This window comes from Euprymna scolopes, chromosome 14 (assembly GCF_053919585.1).
Source record: "Euprymna scolopes isolate OS-2025 chromosome 14, ASM5391958v1, whole genome shotgun sequence".
Classification (NCBI taxonomy): Eukaryota; Metazoa; Mollusca; class Cephalopoda; order Sepiida; family Sepiolidae; genus Euprymna; species Euprymna scolopes.
In genome coordinates, this window is record NC_136495.1 from 81,189,188 (window position 1) to 81,207,949 (window position 18,762).

The window sequence follows — 18,762 nt, forward strand, 5'->3', positions numbered from 1 at the left end:
AATAGATGTAATTAAGGTTGATAAATAAATAGATGTAATTAAGGTTGATAAATAAATAGATGCATTTAAGGTTGATAAATAAATAGATGCAATTAAGGTTGATAAATAAATAGATGTAATTAAGGTTAATAAATCAGTCCCTGAAAGTGGTTGAAAGAATAACTGAGCAGCAGATAGATGAAATACAGTTTGATTTTATGTCTGAGTAAAGTACTATTGATGCTACAGCTATCCTTAAATGCAAGAGAAATATCTTGGTAAGAATAATAACCTGTATTTTGCATTTATGGATTTTGAGAAAGCTTTTGATAGAGTGCCAAGAGAGGCTGTCTGGTGGGTTCTGTGTAAACTAGCGAGTGGTTAGTCAAGGTCACTCAAGCAACATGCAGAAATGCTCAAAATCATATTAGAATTAATAGTACATTATTATAGTGGAAGTATGTCAGGTTTGTATAGAGACCCTGCTTTGCTTTCTATTTGTATCCATGGAGTTTTGTGTGGCTTGTCTAGAAGAGATTTAGTAACACTAGAAAATTTACTTGTTAAGTCAGAGATCAAAGTGATGATTAGTGGCTAAAGTGTTGGAAAGCCCCTCAAAAGAGGAAAGTTTCCCTGCTAAGTTTCTGGAATATTCTTTATTCAGAGACGAGCATGTCTGTCTAATTTCAGAGACGAGCATGTCCGTCTAATTTCAGAGCTGGGCATGGCCATCTTATTTTAAATTGGGTCTTTTCTGAGTCGAGCCCATTCTTTATACCGAGTTGGACATAGTATTGTCAAGCACATGTTTTTTTATCTGAAGTTGGGCATTTATTTTTTTAAATTTTAGAATAAAATATGTACAAGAAAGATCTCTAAAACTCAGTAACAATTCGCTTCAAATAGTACGACTGCATATAAAATAATTATAATTATGGTTATAATTTATACCTTAATCACATTTTACTGCTTTGAAACAAGGAAACAATTTAAAAAGATTGCATGAAAATTTTAATTTCTCAATGACAAAAAAAAACAAAAACAGAAACAAAATTAAATTAGCTTTTTTTAAAAAAAAACTCAAGTGGAAAAAAAAAAAAAAAACTTTTGTGAACATACTTTTCCAAAGATTGTCTTGAACATTTTCACAATATCTTGGCGCTGTGAATTTGACCGATTTCCCAATACATCAATAATGGCTTTTTCATCAGTGCCTGCAGAAAAAAAAAACAAACAAAAAAAAAAAACAAATAAATTCGACCGAGGTTTAAAACATTTATGCTTGTCCAGAATTCCCCCTAGTATTAAAAAAACAAAAATAAAGATAATCTGTATGATGTACATATCCATGACAGAAAGAAAATATTGTATTCCAAAAATCATTTTAATTGATAAAGTAGCTTTATGTTTATAAATAAAATAATTATTAAGCAATTAATGGGAATTCGTAGGCATTACAACAAAAATTTCAATTATGTTATCTCCCTGGATTTTTGAGACCGTTTTCAAAATGGTGTCACAACACAGTCATTTCTTGCTTAACAATAAAATCTGATTTTTTTTATTTAAAAATTGAACTTCTTGATCAAAATAAGTGATTTCTGGAATACAATATTTTCTTTTCATCATGAGTACTTACATTGTACAGATTTTTCTTGCTTTTGTTCTTTTAATATAGGGGAATTCTGAATGATCACCCAGTTTGTTTTTTTATTATTCCTTGAAAAAAAGTTCAGAATTTTAAAAGGTCCAGCTTTATTCATATCTCTAATAAAAGCAACTTTGTGCGAGTGTGTGTGAGTTTGTTCTCTATAGACTTTGAAAATGGCAGGGCCGATTTTATGAAAATTCATACAATGGTATGTTATGCACCTGGCAGTATTCTTAGATAAGTTTTCTATCAGAATGTCTTTAATAAGTATCGATAATTGAAATCACCGACGAAAAAAGGAACAGGTGATTTTGATACAAGTTAACACCTTACATAGCCTAACATCACAAGTGCATTTGAAAGTTTTATTACCACACAAGCCGAAAGGATTGACATAAAATTAACAACAGGTTCTTTGATATGGCAGGGACACGTTCGAAATGAATGTTTCTGTTTAAAGCACAATTGAAGCATGATACTTGGCCTTTTAATTTTAAATTTTAATTCAAGCCATTGTATATAAAAAATAATTTTATAAAATCAACAGTAGTTTCTCTACAGTGCAATCTAAACTACAATGTATTGTGGACTAATCACTGTTCCTACAGGTATAAGAAGCTTCCTCCTAGTGCATTGTGATGGGTCCTCAACTAGAGTAAGCAATCAATCGATTTGATTGAAAAATGGGCGATTTTACCAATTTCAATAAAAATATGGGAGTGTGAAACATTTGTTGATCATCATTAAATTCTGAACAATGTTGGGTCACACTGCTAGATATGTTATATACTTAAATACAAAAATGTATTAAATTGTATTTTGGTCATAAAATTACTTCATCTTGCATTTTGGAGTTTTTGAGATGAGGATGGATAATTTGTATTATTATTCAGACTACTATTCTCATCTTTGATATTATTCTCACATTTCAGTTGATGTAACCTCTGACCTTCTTCAGGTGGAACCATGACGCAATAGATGAAGTGCTAATTAATAATCAGTTCTAAGTGACATTTTCTATAGGTTGAAGGTTCAATCCTCAGTTCAAGCGAGACCAAGAATATAATAAAAATTACTTAAAACTTGTACCTGATCAAAGCTGATAGAACAAGAACAATCAAATAAAGGGTTCATTTCCAAATTCTGTGCATTTTAGAGTTTGACGGTATTCACCTGAAGAAGGTGAAATGGTGTGAGAATAACGGGTTTGGTATATTTCGGTGTGGCCAATTTGGCATCGCTGTTTTGCCATGGCTGATTTGGCATGGCTGATTCAGTGTTCTATTAGTGCTTCGGCGTTATAGTCAAACCTTTTTTCTATATTTTTTAAATTAATGATGTTTTTTTTTCTCTATATTTTTTAAATTAACAATGTTTTTGTTTTTTTTTAATAAAATCGAAATAAAATTTATTAAAAGAAGAAAATTTAATCTGATTAAAGAAAAAAGAACTTAAAAATAGTCAATGGCACAAATGTGTCTTGAAACCAAATCCCAAGGACAGGAACAGATGAGAGTTATCCACAAGACAATAGTACAACTGTTTTTGCTGGGTTCAACACCATAGGGCAGTCCCCTGCCCAGTCAGATGCAAAAACAAGCAGTGAAACTGGTTTTGGTGATGCATGCTTTTTAATGTAGGAGTGAATAATAGGCCAGGAGAGATATTGTAATGTATTGTAAAAGCAGAATCAGATGGAGAATTCACTGTAATATAGTAGCATTTATTGATATTGAGATATAAGCTACATTCAATGAATACTGAGATTGTCAATTTAACTTCTATGATCTACTAATTTGATGTCATCTGCAAATAGGAGCATGTTTCAACGAATCACTTCCAGCATGTCGTTGATATAAAGTAGAAACAGAATAGGATCCAGCCTTTGGAGTACCACAGTAAAGACCAATCTAAGATAATAGACTGCCATTTATCCAAACCCTTTATGTACAATCACAAAGAAAGGATCTTATCTACTCTATAACTGATAATAATAATAAAAATAGATAATTTTAATTCTTATATAGAAGAAAATCATTAAATGCTTTTAAAAATGTGAAAAGCAATTGTAAAAAAAAAAAAAAAAAAAAAAAAATCAAAATGTTTTTATGTAAAAAATTGCAAAAAAGCACTATATGTTTTCAGACTGTAAAAAGCAATTGAAACAAATCACTATATGTTTTTATGTAAAAAAACTAATTGTAAAAAAAAAAAAAATCAGTAAATGCTTTTAAGAATGTGAAAAGGTAAAACTAAGAATGTAAAAAGTAATTGTAAAAAACATTAAATGTTTTTACTATAAAACCAATTCTAAACAAAATTACTAAATGTTTTTAAGTATGTAAAACGCAATTGTAAAAAAATCATTAAATGTTTTTAAGAATGTAAAAAGCAATTGTAACCCCCCCCCCAAAAAAAAAATCACTAAATGCTTTTAAGAATATAAAAGGTAATTGTAAAAATATCATTAAATGTTTTTAAGAATGTAAAAAGCAACTGTTAAAAAAGCACTAAATTTTTTTTTATGCAAAAGCAATTGTAAAAATATCATTAAATGTGTTTAAGAATATAAAAAGCAATTCTAAACATATTAAATGTTTTTATGTAAAAGGCAACTGTAAAAATATCATTAAATGTTTTGAAGAATATAAAAAGCAATTATAAAAATATCATTAGATGTAATCACTAGAATATAAAAGCAATTGTAAAAAAAAAATCATGAAATGTTTTGAAGAATATAAAAAACAATTATAAATAAAACACTAAATGTTTTTAAAAAATATTAAACATAATTGTAAACAAATTACTAAATTATAATATAAAAAGCAATTGTAAAAAGTCATTAAATGTTTTTAAGAATGCCAAAAGCAATTGTACCCCCCCCCCCCAAAAAAAAAAAAAAAATCGCTATATGCTTTAAAATATGTAAAAAGCAATTGTAAAAAAAATATCACTAAAAGTTTTTAAGGATATAAAAAATTGTAAAACAAAAAAAAATCAATGTTTTTTAATGTAAAAAGTAATTGTTAAAACAAAAATAATGACTGAATACTATTAGGAATGACAAAAAAAAAAACAATTGTAAAAAAATTCTTACCAAATCCTTTCATTGCTTTCCTTAATATTTGTGCATCAGATTCTGCATTAAATCCAGGATATGGTTTAAGTGTTCCTTGTTCCTAAAAGTAAAACCAATTTTACATTAAGAAAAAACTAACATAAATGATAAGTAAACTAAAAAAAAAAATGAATAATAATAGTAGTAGTAGTAGTTGGTGGTGGTGGTGGTGGTGGAGTGTCTAGTTATGTAAGAAGAATGTCTTATGTCATAGAATATTTTAATAAACTCAAATGTAAAACATAGTAGCTATGACTTAATTCGTTACAGGTATGTCTAGTCTTCCACGAAAACTGTGATGCTGTTGTTATCTTACTTGTCACTGTGCACACTTTTAATCTGTGCATAAGTGGTTAAATGGGATGGGGAATATAAATGATATAAATAAAGGGTGAATAAGACAAGTAGTAAGAGGATATAGTGACAAATAATTAAGAGAGAAAAAGGGAAAAAGGAGAGAAAAGAGAAAATAGGAGAGAGGGAAGAGAAGGGGAGACAAAGGGGAAAAGTAAGAAAAAGAGAAGCAGGTAGAAAGGGGGAAACAGAAGGAGGTGGGAGGAAGGAGAGGGGAGAAAAGGAATAAGAGATGGAAAAAGGAAGCAAGAGGGGGAAAAGTGAAAGAAAGAAATGGAGGAAGAGATAGGAGCAGAATATTAAACAACATTTAAACAAAAACAAAACGATCTATATAAATTAATTGCTACATCACTTAATAAGAATCATTTGTTTCATTTCTTGGACAATCTCACCACTTCATATTACTACTTTCAGTTGTTTAATCTTCATTTAAAAAAAAAAAACAAAAAAGCTGAATATAACCTACATTTAATTTAAAATCCATAAATACAAGGTAAAACGATAAAATTGTCGCCATAAAAACGATGACACGATTCCATTTTCGTTTGATGAAAACCAGTCTTCTTTTTTTGTTGCAGACCACATACTAGTTGGCCAGTTGCATACAAATCCCAAGAATGATAGGAGCCTTCTATCATGTCTGAAAGTGATACAATGTTCAACAAGCGAGATCGTAGTTGCGCCGCTGTACAACTCATGCTCTCTACCAATCAAAGTTATGACAACAGGACCATTGCCAGCACCTTCAAAATGCAAATCCGGACGGTTCAACACTTCAGGATACAGCTCAATGCATCGGATAGCCTACAGTTATGGTCTTTGGTATGATTTTAAGTGAGGGCCACATCATATCACTTCATATCCTCAAAGTCAGTTTGAAAGTCAGCATCAAAGTGTACCTGGAGATGCTGAAGAGTGCAATTAGGTAGCCGCAGGACTCCGTGAAGATTTGGCTTCAGAAGGAATGCTACGAGTTTGTATCCTTCTCTCACTGGCCCATCCTCCTCCTTCCCCGATCTGTGCTTAATAATTACTTGATAGATATAATAATTAATAAATATAATAATAAATATAATAAATAAATGTGAATCTGCATAACTTATTCAGCCATTATATCTTAATTTGCTTCAGTTTCTGTATCCGTTACATCTCTGCATTGTATTGCATTCTATAAATTTAAATTTCATTTATATACAAAGTAATAATTTTTTTTATTAATTGGACTTAGTGTTATTTGCGCAACGTTTCAGCTGATGTAACCTCCAACCTTCTTCAGATGTATCTTGTTGAATTTGGGAATCTTTCTGTCAAACTCAGGAATCTGCAAGAAATTTCAAACAGAATCCTTTATTTAATCCGCAGGGGTAGTATGCTCCTGTTTTGCCTGCAAGGACTGTTGGTGTAGAGAGATAAAGTACTAGGTAAAATTCAGTTGTAAGTGACACTCTTCTGGAGGTTGAAGGTTTAATTCCCAGAGAGAGGAATACTAAGAATACAATTGTGAATTACTTAATTACTGACAGAATGAGAGCATGTGGATTTAATAAAGGGTTTCATTGTTTGATTTTGATGCAGATTCCAGAGTTGGATAGAACGATTATCCTTCCCACAAGTTCGTCAAGATATAGATATACCTGAAGAAGGTTGGAGATTATATTGTTCGAAACATGTGAATAACATATTCAAAATGAAAACAGTAACCTTAATAATCCAAAGTATCAATCCTCATATCAAAAACAACAGCACTTTTCTTGCATCAATTTTTAAATAAATTCTTTCCTTTTGTTGAAAATATCTCATTTTTATCATTATCGTGTAAAATTTTACAGTGCTTCTTGAGAAAAAAAAAGAGAAAGGGAGAAGAAGAGTCATTCTGATATTCTACATTTATAAAACACAAAGATATTTACAGGGATTTTCTCTGAATTAATGCCCTTATCAATATTAATATTATTTTTGACTAATGTGCCCTTTGACCATCTCTAGATTTATGGCTTGTTTATGGTTCAATGTTTATTTTTCAAACATGCATCGACAGACAATTATCAACAGAGAAGATTTGGAGTCCTTTATCACACACATTCAGGGCACATATGAATTATGCACAATGTATGAGAATTATGTTTTCTCTTATGAGTTTGCATTGTTTTATTTTGTTTCTATACTTGTAAATCAGTACTTATGCCCTCATCGATCACTAAAATGACACGACCAGAATGAAAAGAAGAGCTGAAGATGAACAGAAAACCACAGCAAACAGCATTGGGGTTGGTGGTCGCAAGGAATGGCATTGTTTTACAGAAAGAATACGTTTCATTATGTTTTACTTAGAGTGAGGTTTGATTTCACTCATGCACAGAGTTTATAATGATATTCTATTGTTTTTCGTGATCACTCACTATGCAAAAGTATGCGTTAACGTACAATTCCTCTCAATTGACATTAAAATGTTACACATTAAAATAAAAACAATGGATAACCCCTGTAAGAGTGATTGTGCCAACAATTGTGAGGCAAGGATAGCACAATCCCCCATACCTCTCCTTAATCAACACTGCTCGAGTCCAATGACAAGGAGAAGTCCAGGATGACTGGAAACAATGCCGAAATAAGCAGAGAGCATGTACAGCACCTGGAATTCCAAAATAGTCACCCATTTTAGTACTGACCAGGCTCAACATTGCTTAACTTTGATGATTTAATGAGAACCAGCATGTCAACTATAATTATGCTGTATATGTTACTCATATTACAGATAAAAAAAATACAGCATCAAGACATATACTACACTTTGCAATATTTATTTGCAGAAATATAAAAAAATATCCATTTACAACAAATTAGGCACAAGGCCATTCAAAAATGTGGGGAAAAATGAATGTCGTTGAGCATCCTTGATCACAAATACTTACAGATGTCTATCCTACTCTTAACTAGAATCATTTCAGTAACCACAATCCCACATTGACATAAGGTGCCGTCTTAATTAAGATATCCATAAATTGATTTACACTAGTGAAAAAAAACAAACAATGATTAAAGTTAAATAACTTAAATCATTTTAGTATTAATTAGTCATCCAAGTTTAAGTTAGTGCAATATCATAGTTTGTAGGGCATATTTTTTTAATTTTATTTTAAAATAATTTTATAAAAAGATTAAAACATTTTAGAAGGATCTATTTTTACCTTTGGAAGTTTGGGTCCTGAAGAAACTCCATGCATTGAAGATGCTCCCGTTTGCTGTTGGGGTTTTGGTGAATAGGACGTCTGGGTAGCAGAAGGGTAGGCTCCTTGCTGCTGTGGTGGGGGGCAAGCTCCTTGTTGTTGTGGTGGAGGGTAGGCTCCCTGCTGCTGTGGCGGGTAACCAGGCTGTTGTTGTGGAGGGTAGCCACCTTGCTGCTGTGGAGGGTAACCACCCTGCTGCTGTGGAGGATAGCCAGGCTGTGGTGGAGGGTAACCACCTGGTTGCTGTGGAGGGTAGCCAGGTTGTTGTGGAGGGTAGCCAGGTTGTTGAGGAGGATAACCAGGTTGTTGTGGAGGGTATCCTCCCTGTTGTTGTGGAGGGTAGCCTTGAGGATAAGATGACTGCTGTAAGATTATAAAAAAAATATATATCAATACTTAAATTATCAATTTTGGCTGGAAAAATAAATTAAAATTTCATTTTTATTTAAAACTAGACCTGGCACTTTTGGGATTATTTTTACCTGTGTATTGGGATAGGCATTTTGGTTTGGCATTCCAAGCTATAAAAGAAAAAAGTAAAAAATAGAGAAAGAAACGACAAAGGAGGGAGTAAAAAAAAAAAAGAGACAGAAGTAATAAATACAGTGATAAAATTAATAGGGAGAAACTTTATAAAAGAAATACAAACATATTTTTTTACCAAAAAGTCTTTCTAGATAAAGATGGTGGCACTCGTCTGTGTGCCATTATAAAAGCATATAAAATGTATTTGAATTATTTGTGTTACTATTTTCCTCTTGAGTGTTATTTTTAAAGTTTCAGCCAATGTAACATCAGACCTTGTTCAGATGTATCTTGTCAAACTTGGGAATCTTTCTTTTGTACACAGAAATCTACACAGAATTTTGAACAAAATCTTTTATTTAATCCACAAAGGTAACATCTGTCAACCTTGACCAGGTAGAAGTTAAGTTGCATTGAGTATCGCCCTGCACGGAGAAAAAAACATTCAACTTCCAGAAGAATGTTAATTACAAGTGAATGCACCAAGTACCTTATCCGTTACGGATTTTTAAATGAAGAGTTTTCATTTGAAATTCCATGCAGATTCCTGAATTCGCTAAGATATACCTGAAGAAGGTTGGAAGTTACATCGGTCGAAATATAAAGGTATCCTCCCTGTTGTTGTGGAGGGTAGTCTTGAGAATAAGATGGCTGCTGTAAGATTATAAAATTTTAAAAAAATAAAAACAAAAAAAACACTCAAGATGAAAGCAATAGTCTGAATAATCCAAATAATACGAACCACACTAATCAACAAATTTGTTCTCTATGTTTTTTTTTCAGTTGATTTAAAATGAATCTGATGCATTGAATGCAAAAATCACATTGGTTTTGCTCAATCAGGTCAAGTTTTTGAGCTATAGCCACATATGTCATTTTTTTTGTTTTGTTTTTGTTCACATGTACACATGTGTGGAGCATTTTAAAAGTTGGGGAGGATAAAATGCCATGTCAAATAATTGTTTTGAGTGAAAATGATTATGTTAATGACAATAAGTATTCAGGTCTAATAGTTTTGAGTGATTATGTCAAAAAGAGATCAGTTTGAAGTCAGAAAACCTCAAAATCTTCCAAAAATTGCTGCTCAGCATACACAAAGGAGGATTCGCCTGTGCTTAAGGAATTGGTGTCTTGCAAAGAAAGGAAGGTCATCAATGACCCTCTGGTGGGCAGAGGCAGAATACTCTTCCCAGCACATCAAGTTAAACTAAAACAAGCAGTTCATCAAGGTTCTAGACAAGGATGGTGACTGCTTCACTTATTTGTGCCAGGCTTTTCCAGGATTGACCATAGAAAAGTTGAAAGATAATATCTTTGATGGTCCTTAGATCCAACAGCTCATCAGAAATCCAGAGTTTGAAAACTCAATGAACGAAGTGGAATTGGAAGCATAGAAGGCATTTGTTTTCGTAGTGAAGAACTTTCTTAGCAACAATAAGATCAGAAACTATGCAGAATTTGTCAACAACATCAGCTGACTGCTTTCAACATGACTGGGCTTCAACATGAGCATCAAAATGCACTATTTTCACATATGGACCGGTTTCCTGAGATACTAGGTTCAATGAGTGACAGATTGGGAGATAGATTCCATCAGGACCTGAAAGAGATGGAGACCAGGTATCAGGTTCACTGGGATGCAGTCATGATGGTTGACTATTGTTGGAATCTGAAGAGAGACCTCCCTGCCGCTGAGCATTCCAGGAGTTTGAAGAAATGAAAGTTCAAGCCCTGGAGTTTGAACAATGGTGCGGCAACATGAATTTACGTGTACTTACCTTTATTATTGCCTACCATTCAGCTTACAGTAATCGATATTTCTATCAGGTAATCAATATATGTTGTTAGCAAAACATTTTTTTCTCTTAAAAACATATTTGGATGATATGAGTTAACAAAAATCAGCTGATAATGTCAGAAAAATGTAATCGATTGCGTCACAAGATTTTTTTTTCCCCCCAATCAGCCTGGCACAAAATCCTGACCTGATGGAGAGAAATGGATGCCATTTTCTGATTCAGCAGTGCAAGAATAAATCAGTTCTAGACAACATTCAAAAAGTAAAAAAATTGTTGCCCAGTATTATCAATCCTCATCTCAAAAATTCAAAAGCATATAAAATGGAATATTAAATATGCTTATTTTAGAAAAGAATTTGAGTGCATATCTTATTATACAACAAACTAAAAAACTGGTCAAGAAACAAATATATAACAAATACATGTTACCAAAGGCAAGATGAGTTACTCTTCTACCTACCAAAATGAGCTTTTGGTGTTTTAACTTATTTTAAAACACATTAATTTTGAAATGCAAGTAGGGCCAAGCACTTAAATTAAAACAACAAAGACAGTTGGTATGAGGCGGCCACTTTAGAGCCTCAAGAATCATTTAAAACTCGAAAATAAATAAAAATAAAGGTAGAAATCCACCACTTAAAGATCACCATGACATTTTGCCCATGCATAAAGTAATTTTGCCACATCTCTCACTCTTAGCGTTCAAAAAAGAATCTCAAATCTGATAGTTTCATAACCAGTTGTTAATTTAAGAGCTAATGACTCATTTGAATTCAGGTAATGTTTTTAGGATGTCATTCAAGCTGAAATAAATTTTGTAAAAGTTATTCTCAAGATCAACTAAAGAATTGAATTTTGGGTAAATACAAAGATTTCTCTATAATTTCTCATTAACCAAAGTCTTATATTTTCAAACTTATCTGATTTCATTTATAAGCATTTGATTTCAAAGTTACTAAGAGGTACACCTTGCACTTTAAGATGATATAAACTTAATATTAGCGTTCAAGTCTTGTTATATGAAGTTGTCAAACAAAAATGTATTTATCTGTAAATTTTATTCAAATGTTTTTGTTTTTGTAAAAATAAATATCTCATAACTCGGAGTTGATTGGTTTTATTTACTCTTTTGGTTTGTTGCTTGTTCATAACTCTAGACAAACACATAACAATAGTATCTAAGGGAATCTTCTGCGCACAACCCCCTAATATATTTATTCTTCATAAAAATATTACAAAAACTATAAACGACAACAGTAAAATAGTAGCAAATTAGTAATCAATACACCATGCAGAAATTGTCCACTCTTCAAAAAAAAAAAAAAGTACAAAAAATAAAGTAATAACATAAAATAATTAGTAATATACTGCAACATGTTTGAAATTATGCATTCTTTACTGAATACAAAAATATACATTAAGCAGACATAAGACATTAAGCATGTACATACACATAAATCCATTGATATTCAAAATGAAAAATTTTTTTTTAAATTGTCATGTTTGAAAGTATTTCTTATTCTATGCATGTCATTCAGTGCAAATGCAGATTCCCACTTCTTGTCTCACTTGTGTTCAAACTGAAACATACTAATTATTCTGGTTAATGTAGTTTTAGAATATATCTGGTTATGGGGATCTATCTTCAAATCCCTTGTTGAAGTTTGTAACATATGTTTACTTTATGGACATTTGACAAGAACATAGACCTGTTGATATTATTGTGCCATTTTTCACTAGAACAGATATTACATTTTAATCTTATGTAATGTGAACTGACATCTCGCTCCTCAACTCCCTGCAATCCCCTATCATACACGATCCCAAATAAAAACCCTTTACATTTTAAATGGCAATATGCCTTGTTTGGGAATTAAAAAAAAAAAAGGTGTGAAGGACAAGATTTTGACAATGGCATCCAAAAATACTGCGACCATACTTATAGAAATAATTTATTCTTCAATAAATTAATTTTATATATAAGTGATGGGACGATGCAAAAATTTTTCCCCCGATTCCGATACAATTACAGAGTTTGTTCTAAATTTCCGATTTCAATACCCCCCCCCCAATACAACTATAGAATGAGTTCATTAAATGGCGTCGATTTAAGTATGTTTAAAAAATGTTCCAATATCTGGAGCTTTATTTATCACAGAGGACAATGAGTTTAAGATATAAATATACCAAATTTTTATTTAAAAATCAACTAACAATTCTTTTACATCCGTTTTTTTTTCTCTTTTATTTTGAAGAGTTTATTTAGTTAAAAAGGTACTTACAGAGTTTAATCAAGATATTAAAAAATGAAAATATCGAAAAAAAAAAAAGGTTATATTGTATATACATACATTTTGAACTGAAGATCTCCGAAAAAAAAACTTAACTTAATTTGAATGAGTATTTTTTTTTTTTTACAGCGCATTGAAGGTAACCATCTTTAAATTTTTTTAACATGCCATGGGGAGATAACTCAGTTTAAAGCGCCAACACCTTCTCCCCATCTTTAATACTAGCTTTTTTCCCTAAAAATCGAATCTTTTGCTCGGTATCATAAATTGGTTTTTCACTAAAAAAAAAAAAAAAAATACTTGATGAAATTAAGTGAAATTTTTTTTCAGAGAACTTCATTCCATAACAGATACATACCATATAACCTTTTTCCAATATTTTCATTTTTCAATGTTTTAATTAAACTGTACAAGTACCAGTTAAAAAAAACAAAACAAGTAATGTCAAGTGCTATTTTTGAACAAAAAATGTCCATCATGAGAGGATCACGTTTAGGAATCTCGATAATCGATCAAAAATAAAAAATTAAAGAAAATACTGAAGTAGACATAGTTTTAAAACGCTTTCCCCCCTCCAAAAGAAAATAAATTTGTATATTTTTTTAGGTAATGTCCAAGATCACTGATCGGAAAAAAATCAAGCTACCGGAAGTGGATATGGTTGTAATGAAAACGAACGGAAAACACAAAGAACGGAACCATATATTTATTCAAAAAAATTACTTCTTGTGTTATTATGAAACAAAATAAAAAATGAAAACACTTCAAATAATAAAACAAATATTTTATTTAAAAAAATTAATTTAGTTTTAACACTTTTTGTTTTCACGAAACAACAAAAGGCACTTCTCCAGTATGCAGACAGTGGTAATCTTTTCTTGGTGCATTTCATGAAACTGCCGCCAGGTGATGCTTCTTGTTCAAAAAAATTTTAATTATTAATTTGTTGTTGACCCTTCAAAGTTGCTTTAATTAAAAAAATTGTTTCATTTAAAATATTTATTTGTTTAAAAAAAAAAAATAAATAAATAAAGAAGCTATTTTACTTTATAAAAAAATCCAATGTTGCTTTCATTACAAAACTGTTTTATTAAAATAATATTTTCTTATGCAGAAATGTTTTTACAATTATATATTGATACATTTTTATACAATAAATGTCGGCTTTCAAATATTTTTCTGTTTGGGAAAAAAAATGTCTTGTTTGTTACTTATTTTCCGCGTTATTTGACCAAGAAGAAATTGGAGTTATCGCCCCCCCTAACAATAACCGCCATCTGCATAGTGCAGAAGTGCCCCCTAAAGAACTTTTAAACAAAAAATAATTTCGGTCAATGTCAATTTTCTTTCCAATTCCTCAAAAAACTTTAAAATGACGACTTTTATAAATTTTCAGAGGTACTGAAAACGACTATCACATTTAAATTTGGGGCAGATAAGTAGTTTGCATGACATGAGGAAAGTATTTTATTGAAAATACTTAATTTACTTTTAACACTAACATAATAATTTAATAAATTATTTTATATTATAATTTAATATTTGATAATACAAGAAGTGTTTTCTTTTTTTTTTTTTTTTTCGTAATAAGACAAGAATTGTTTAAACTAAATTCATTCTCCTGAATAAAATGTTTGCTTTAATACATAAGTGTTTTTTTTGTTGTTTTTTTTGTAATAGCATAAAAAGTGTTAAAACTAAAGTATTTTTAAAAATAAATATATGGTTTCGTTTTCCATGTCTTGACTCTGTGTCTTTGTGATCAAGTTTATTTTTTTTAAACAAGAGTAAACAAATAAAAATAATTTGAAAAAATATTATTGGGATGCACAATCGCCTTTAAAAACAATATCTCCTTCAAGAACAGTCATAAAATGTGCTTTCATTCGATATTTATTCAATAATAGACCAGTTTTCCTACCTAGCTAAATTGGACGAGTTTTCTGAGTACGAGTTTTGCGAGCACCTTTTTATCACAATAATCCACTTAACTTTTATATTTACATGAAAATACAAAGTTAAATATGAAACGAAATATAAGAAAAACATTTTAGTAAAATATATTTTCAATTATTTAAAAAAACTATGCCCTTACATTTTTGTTGGCAGACATTTCCAGTCTCCATCTGTGTATTTGCGTCTATCTTATCGGTGGAAAGAATATAACCTTAACTGACAAGATTGCTTCAATTATGAATCATTTATTACTGGATTTCATTTTATGGCCTTTATCAGCATATTGAAAATTTGCTTTTATGACAAGTAAACATTACTAACAGTCAGAACATGCGGAAATCAAAGAAACGTTGGTATCCAAATGTATTTAATGTAGAAGTGTGAAAAACCTCCAGGTCCACTAATTCATTAAAGTTGATGAATGGGCAGAAGCCAAAATTTTTCTTTTTTTCTTTTTTGGCACAAGTAAAATAAATTTACATCGTTTTTTTTATGTTATTATTATTAATATAAGTTTTAATGTTACTAACAATAAATACCCATCATTTTATTTTAAGTGCCAACAATCTAATATCAAGTTTAACATGTTTTTTAAGGAATCAGTTTTGGAATTGGAAATTTAAGTATTTTTTTTCTGATTCCAATGTCCCTGAAAAGTTCCAAGTTTTCCAATTTCCCGATTCCGATTAATCGTCCCAACACGAATATATATATATATATATATATATATACACACACATACACACACACACACACACTCATATTCATTCTCCAACAGAAGCAAAAAAAAATCATTATGAAGCAGGATAAATCAATAAATAAACCATGTAATGCATGAATGGTACATTTTATAAACATTTAAAACAAATCATACACATATAAACACTGAAAAAGTAAATTACATTGCAAATAAATGATTAGTCATCCAAAATTAACCAACACCCAATAATCCAGTCCACCCACAAGCACAAAGAATCCATATATATGCATATATAATGCAAGATAACAAACAGTAATTAGTATAGTGCAAAATGCAGAAATTATGCACTCCTTGACAGAAACAAAAGTATGAACCATACATATACACATACCAAATTTGAAAGTTCAAACAATCCAAATGATACAAAGTGTCTTTATTTAAAACTTTCAAAAGCAAAAATATACTAATGTTTGCAGGAGCAGGCCATTATAAAGTACTCTTTCACCTATGTCCCTAATTAAATTATTTTTCATAAGTAAAATAAATAAATAAAAAAACATACAAAATACAAAACGGCAAGAGTAAAACAACAAATAGTAATCAATATACTGAAACATGGAGAGATTGTGCACTCCTTGACAAATACAAAAATACACGCCAAACACATACATGCATACACATCATATGTACATACATACATATTATTGATGGGACGATTCCAATATTTTTCCTGATTCTGATGTAATTATTGATTCTGTTCTAAATTCTTTATTCTAATTTTTTTTAATTTCTAAATATAGAATTGATTTTGCGTGTAGTGAGGAAAGTAGGTCGGATTACTGCAAAAAAACCATGACATTTTATAATTGATAAATATTTATCATTTCATCATTGATACAAGCCATGAAAAATTAAGTTTTAAACAAAAACAAAGAAATAAAAACAATAAAAAGAATCGTTTTGGGTATCGGAAAATAGGCACAATTTTTTTAGATTCTGATACACCCAAAAGTTCCGATTCTTTTATTCACAATCCTGATTAATCATGCCAACACAAATACATATACACATTACATACACTCATAGCAATTCTGGAAAAAAAGAAAGAAACTAACAAAAGCAAAAAAATAATCATCAATACCATTTAATCAATGAATGGTGTATTTTATAAACATTTAAAACAATCATATATGTATAAAGATAATGAAAGAGACAAAGGTTAATTGTAAGGCAAATGATTAGTTGGTTGAACAAAACTAACTGTGCCAACAATTCACAATATTCCCACAAGCAACTATATAAATATATAACTATTAATAGCAAAACGTGTTTTTTTTTTTTTTGTAACTAAATTTAACAATGATAAGAGTGAAATAAAAATAGTAGTAATAGTAGTTAGTATTAATATTAAATAAAATAATAATTCTCACAGTTTTCGAACTGTATTGGAGCCAAATATGTCCTAAAATGGAATGCTGTTGTCACATCTGGGGAGAAGTTATCAAGAGTACCCTTTCCCACCTTGACAGGATATAAAACCAGCCTCAAATCTAGTGGGTAAAGTCCTTTTCACCTCTTTACTGCTTCTTTCTAACAGAAGCGACTTTGCAGCTCTATCTCTGCTATATCGTTATTTTCATAGCAGGTTCTCAACTGAGTTTCTATCTATGTCCCCCACCCCCCGCAGAATATTTGCAGCAGACACTCATCTATCTACAACAACTGTCAATAATTTCCATAATTCTCTATCTGTGCTTAAAACTAAACCAAAATTCCATGAACAAAGTTTCTTTCCTAGAACTGTCTGCAGAACACAATAGAAAGGGGATGTTCTCCAGCTGACTACAATATGGTCGTTTTCAAGTCTAATGTAAACAAGTTCTTGTTGAGCTGTTCACTTAATCAAATTCTACCCAATTTCCACCACTACCAACCATCACGGTGATGTCTCACTGGCCATTGACACTTATTAACCCTTATGATCCTCAAGTGGCTTTGGGACCTTTATAAGCAGTGATTTTCCTAGTAAAAAATAACAACAAAGTATGAATTGTCTAATTGATGAGGAATGTTACAATACATTCTCATCTACAAACATCTATATCTACATCTGTTGTATTCCGGCTGTGTTTAAAATAATGACAACACGCACAGTGATATATGGAAATATAATGGTGACAGTGGTGGCTGGTTTGTTGTTGGAAGGGGGATGTATGCATGGGAATTTGACAGCTTGATTCTTCTCAATGAAAAACAAAAAATTATCTATAAAAACAAAAAGCATACACCTGGTAACAAATGTAAAAAATAGTATAAAATAATTATCAAATTTACCAAGAGGTCATTTGAATAAAAATGATGAACATGACACAGGCACCTACATGGGAAGAAACAACAAACTTTATCAATTGTCAAAAAGAAGATAAGTTAAAAGTATGATGTTAGAAAGATAATTTTCGGCAATAAGTTACACAGGTGTAATAAAGTCACTCCAAAGTCAGGTCAATTCAGTAAAATGACAATGACCAAATAAAACGCCCTTGAGATATTTCTAAAGTGACCATCTCAAGGGGGGGGGGGATCTCAAGTGGTCACAAATGGTTATATAATAACCAAAAAAGATATTACTGTTAGTTGATTTGGACCCAAAGAAGAATTAACCTGTTGAATTTCCATTTGTGCATCTCCCTCCTAACAACCAACCATCACTGATAAAGATATAGTGTTATATTTTCATATATCAGTGCTGCCATTCTTTTAAACACAGCAGAAATTTGATAAAGATCAACAGAAAATACATCATAACCAGATAACTGTTAAATATTATGAATAAGAAAATTTACTAATATCATTTTCAGCCCCCCCCCCCCAAAAAAAATTTCAGAGTAATTCCTGTAGAACTTTTCTTGGTGCATGTTTATAATTAATAATAAATAAATAAATTGCAGAAGAATCTCGATGATTTATATACCCATCATGGAACAATGATGTCATATACCAAAAATCATATAAATTAATCAAGTAGTTTTTTTCAACTAAGAAATTCAAAATTTATGATTTTTAACGATTAATATAAAATTATTAGCATTACAAGACTTATTTCGCAAGTTTGAATTATTATGGATTCATCTGCTTCATGTGGCGAAGTTAGTAGAAAGC

The 18,762-nt window shown here is 30.6% G+C and overlaps 1 protein-coding gene across 5 annotated transcripts in view; it reads right to left on the minus strand.

Annotated features, from left to right (window-relative positions):
• The window catches only part of LOC145293120 (annexin A4-like), a 113,848-nt gene that overhangs the window by 36,273 nt on the left and 58,813 nt on the right, over nt 1–18,762 (minus strand). For 2 of the 5 annotated variants that reach the window (XM_080139511.1, XM_080139510.1), the window contains exons 4-7: nt 8,815–8,853; nt 8,294–8,695; nt 4,728–4,809; nt 1,099–1,193 (exon numbers count right to left, since the gene is read on the minus strand). In XM_080139511.1, coding sequence (XP_079995637.1) covers nt 1,099–1,193; nt 4,728–4,809; nt 8,294–8,695; nt 8,815–8,853 — 618 coding nt within the window. The remainder of the gene's footprint in view (nt 1–1,098; nt 1,194–4,727; nt 4,810–8,293; nt 8,696–8,814; nt 8,854–18,762) is intronic. The other 3 variants (XM_080139513.1, XM_080139512.1, XM_080139514.1) reach the window with 2 other exon arrangements.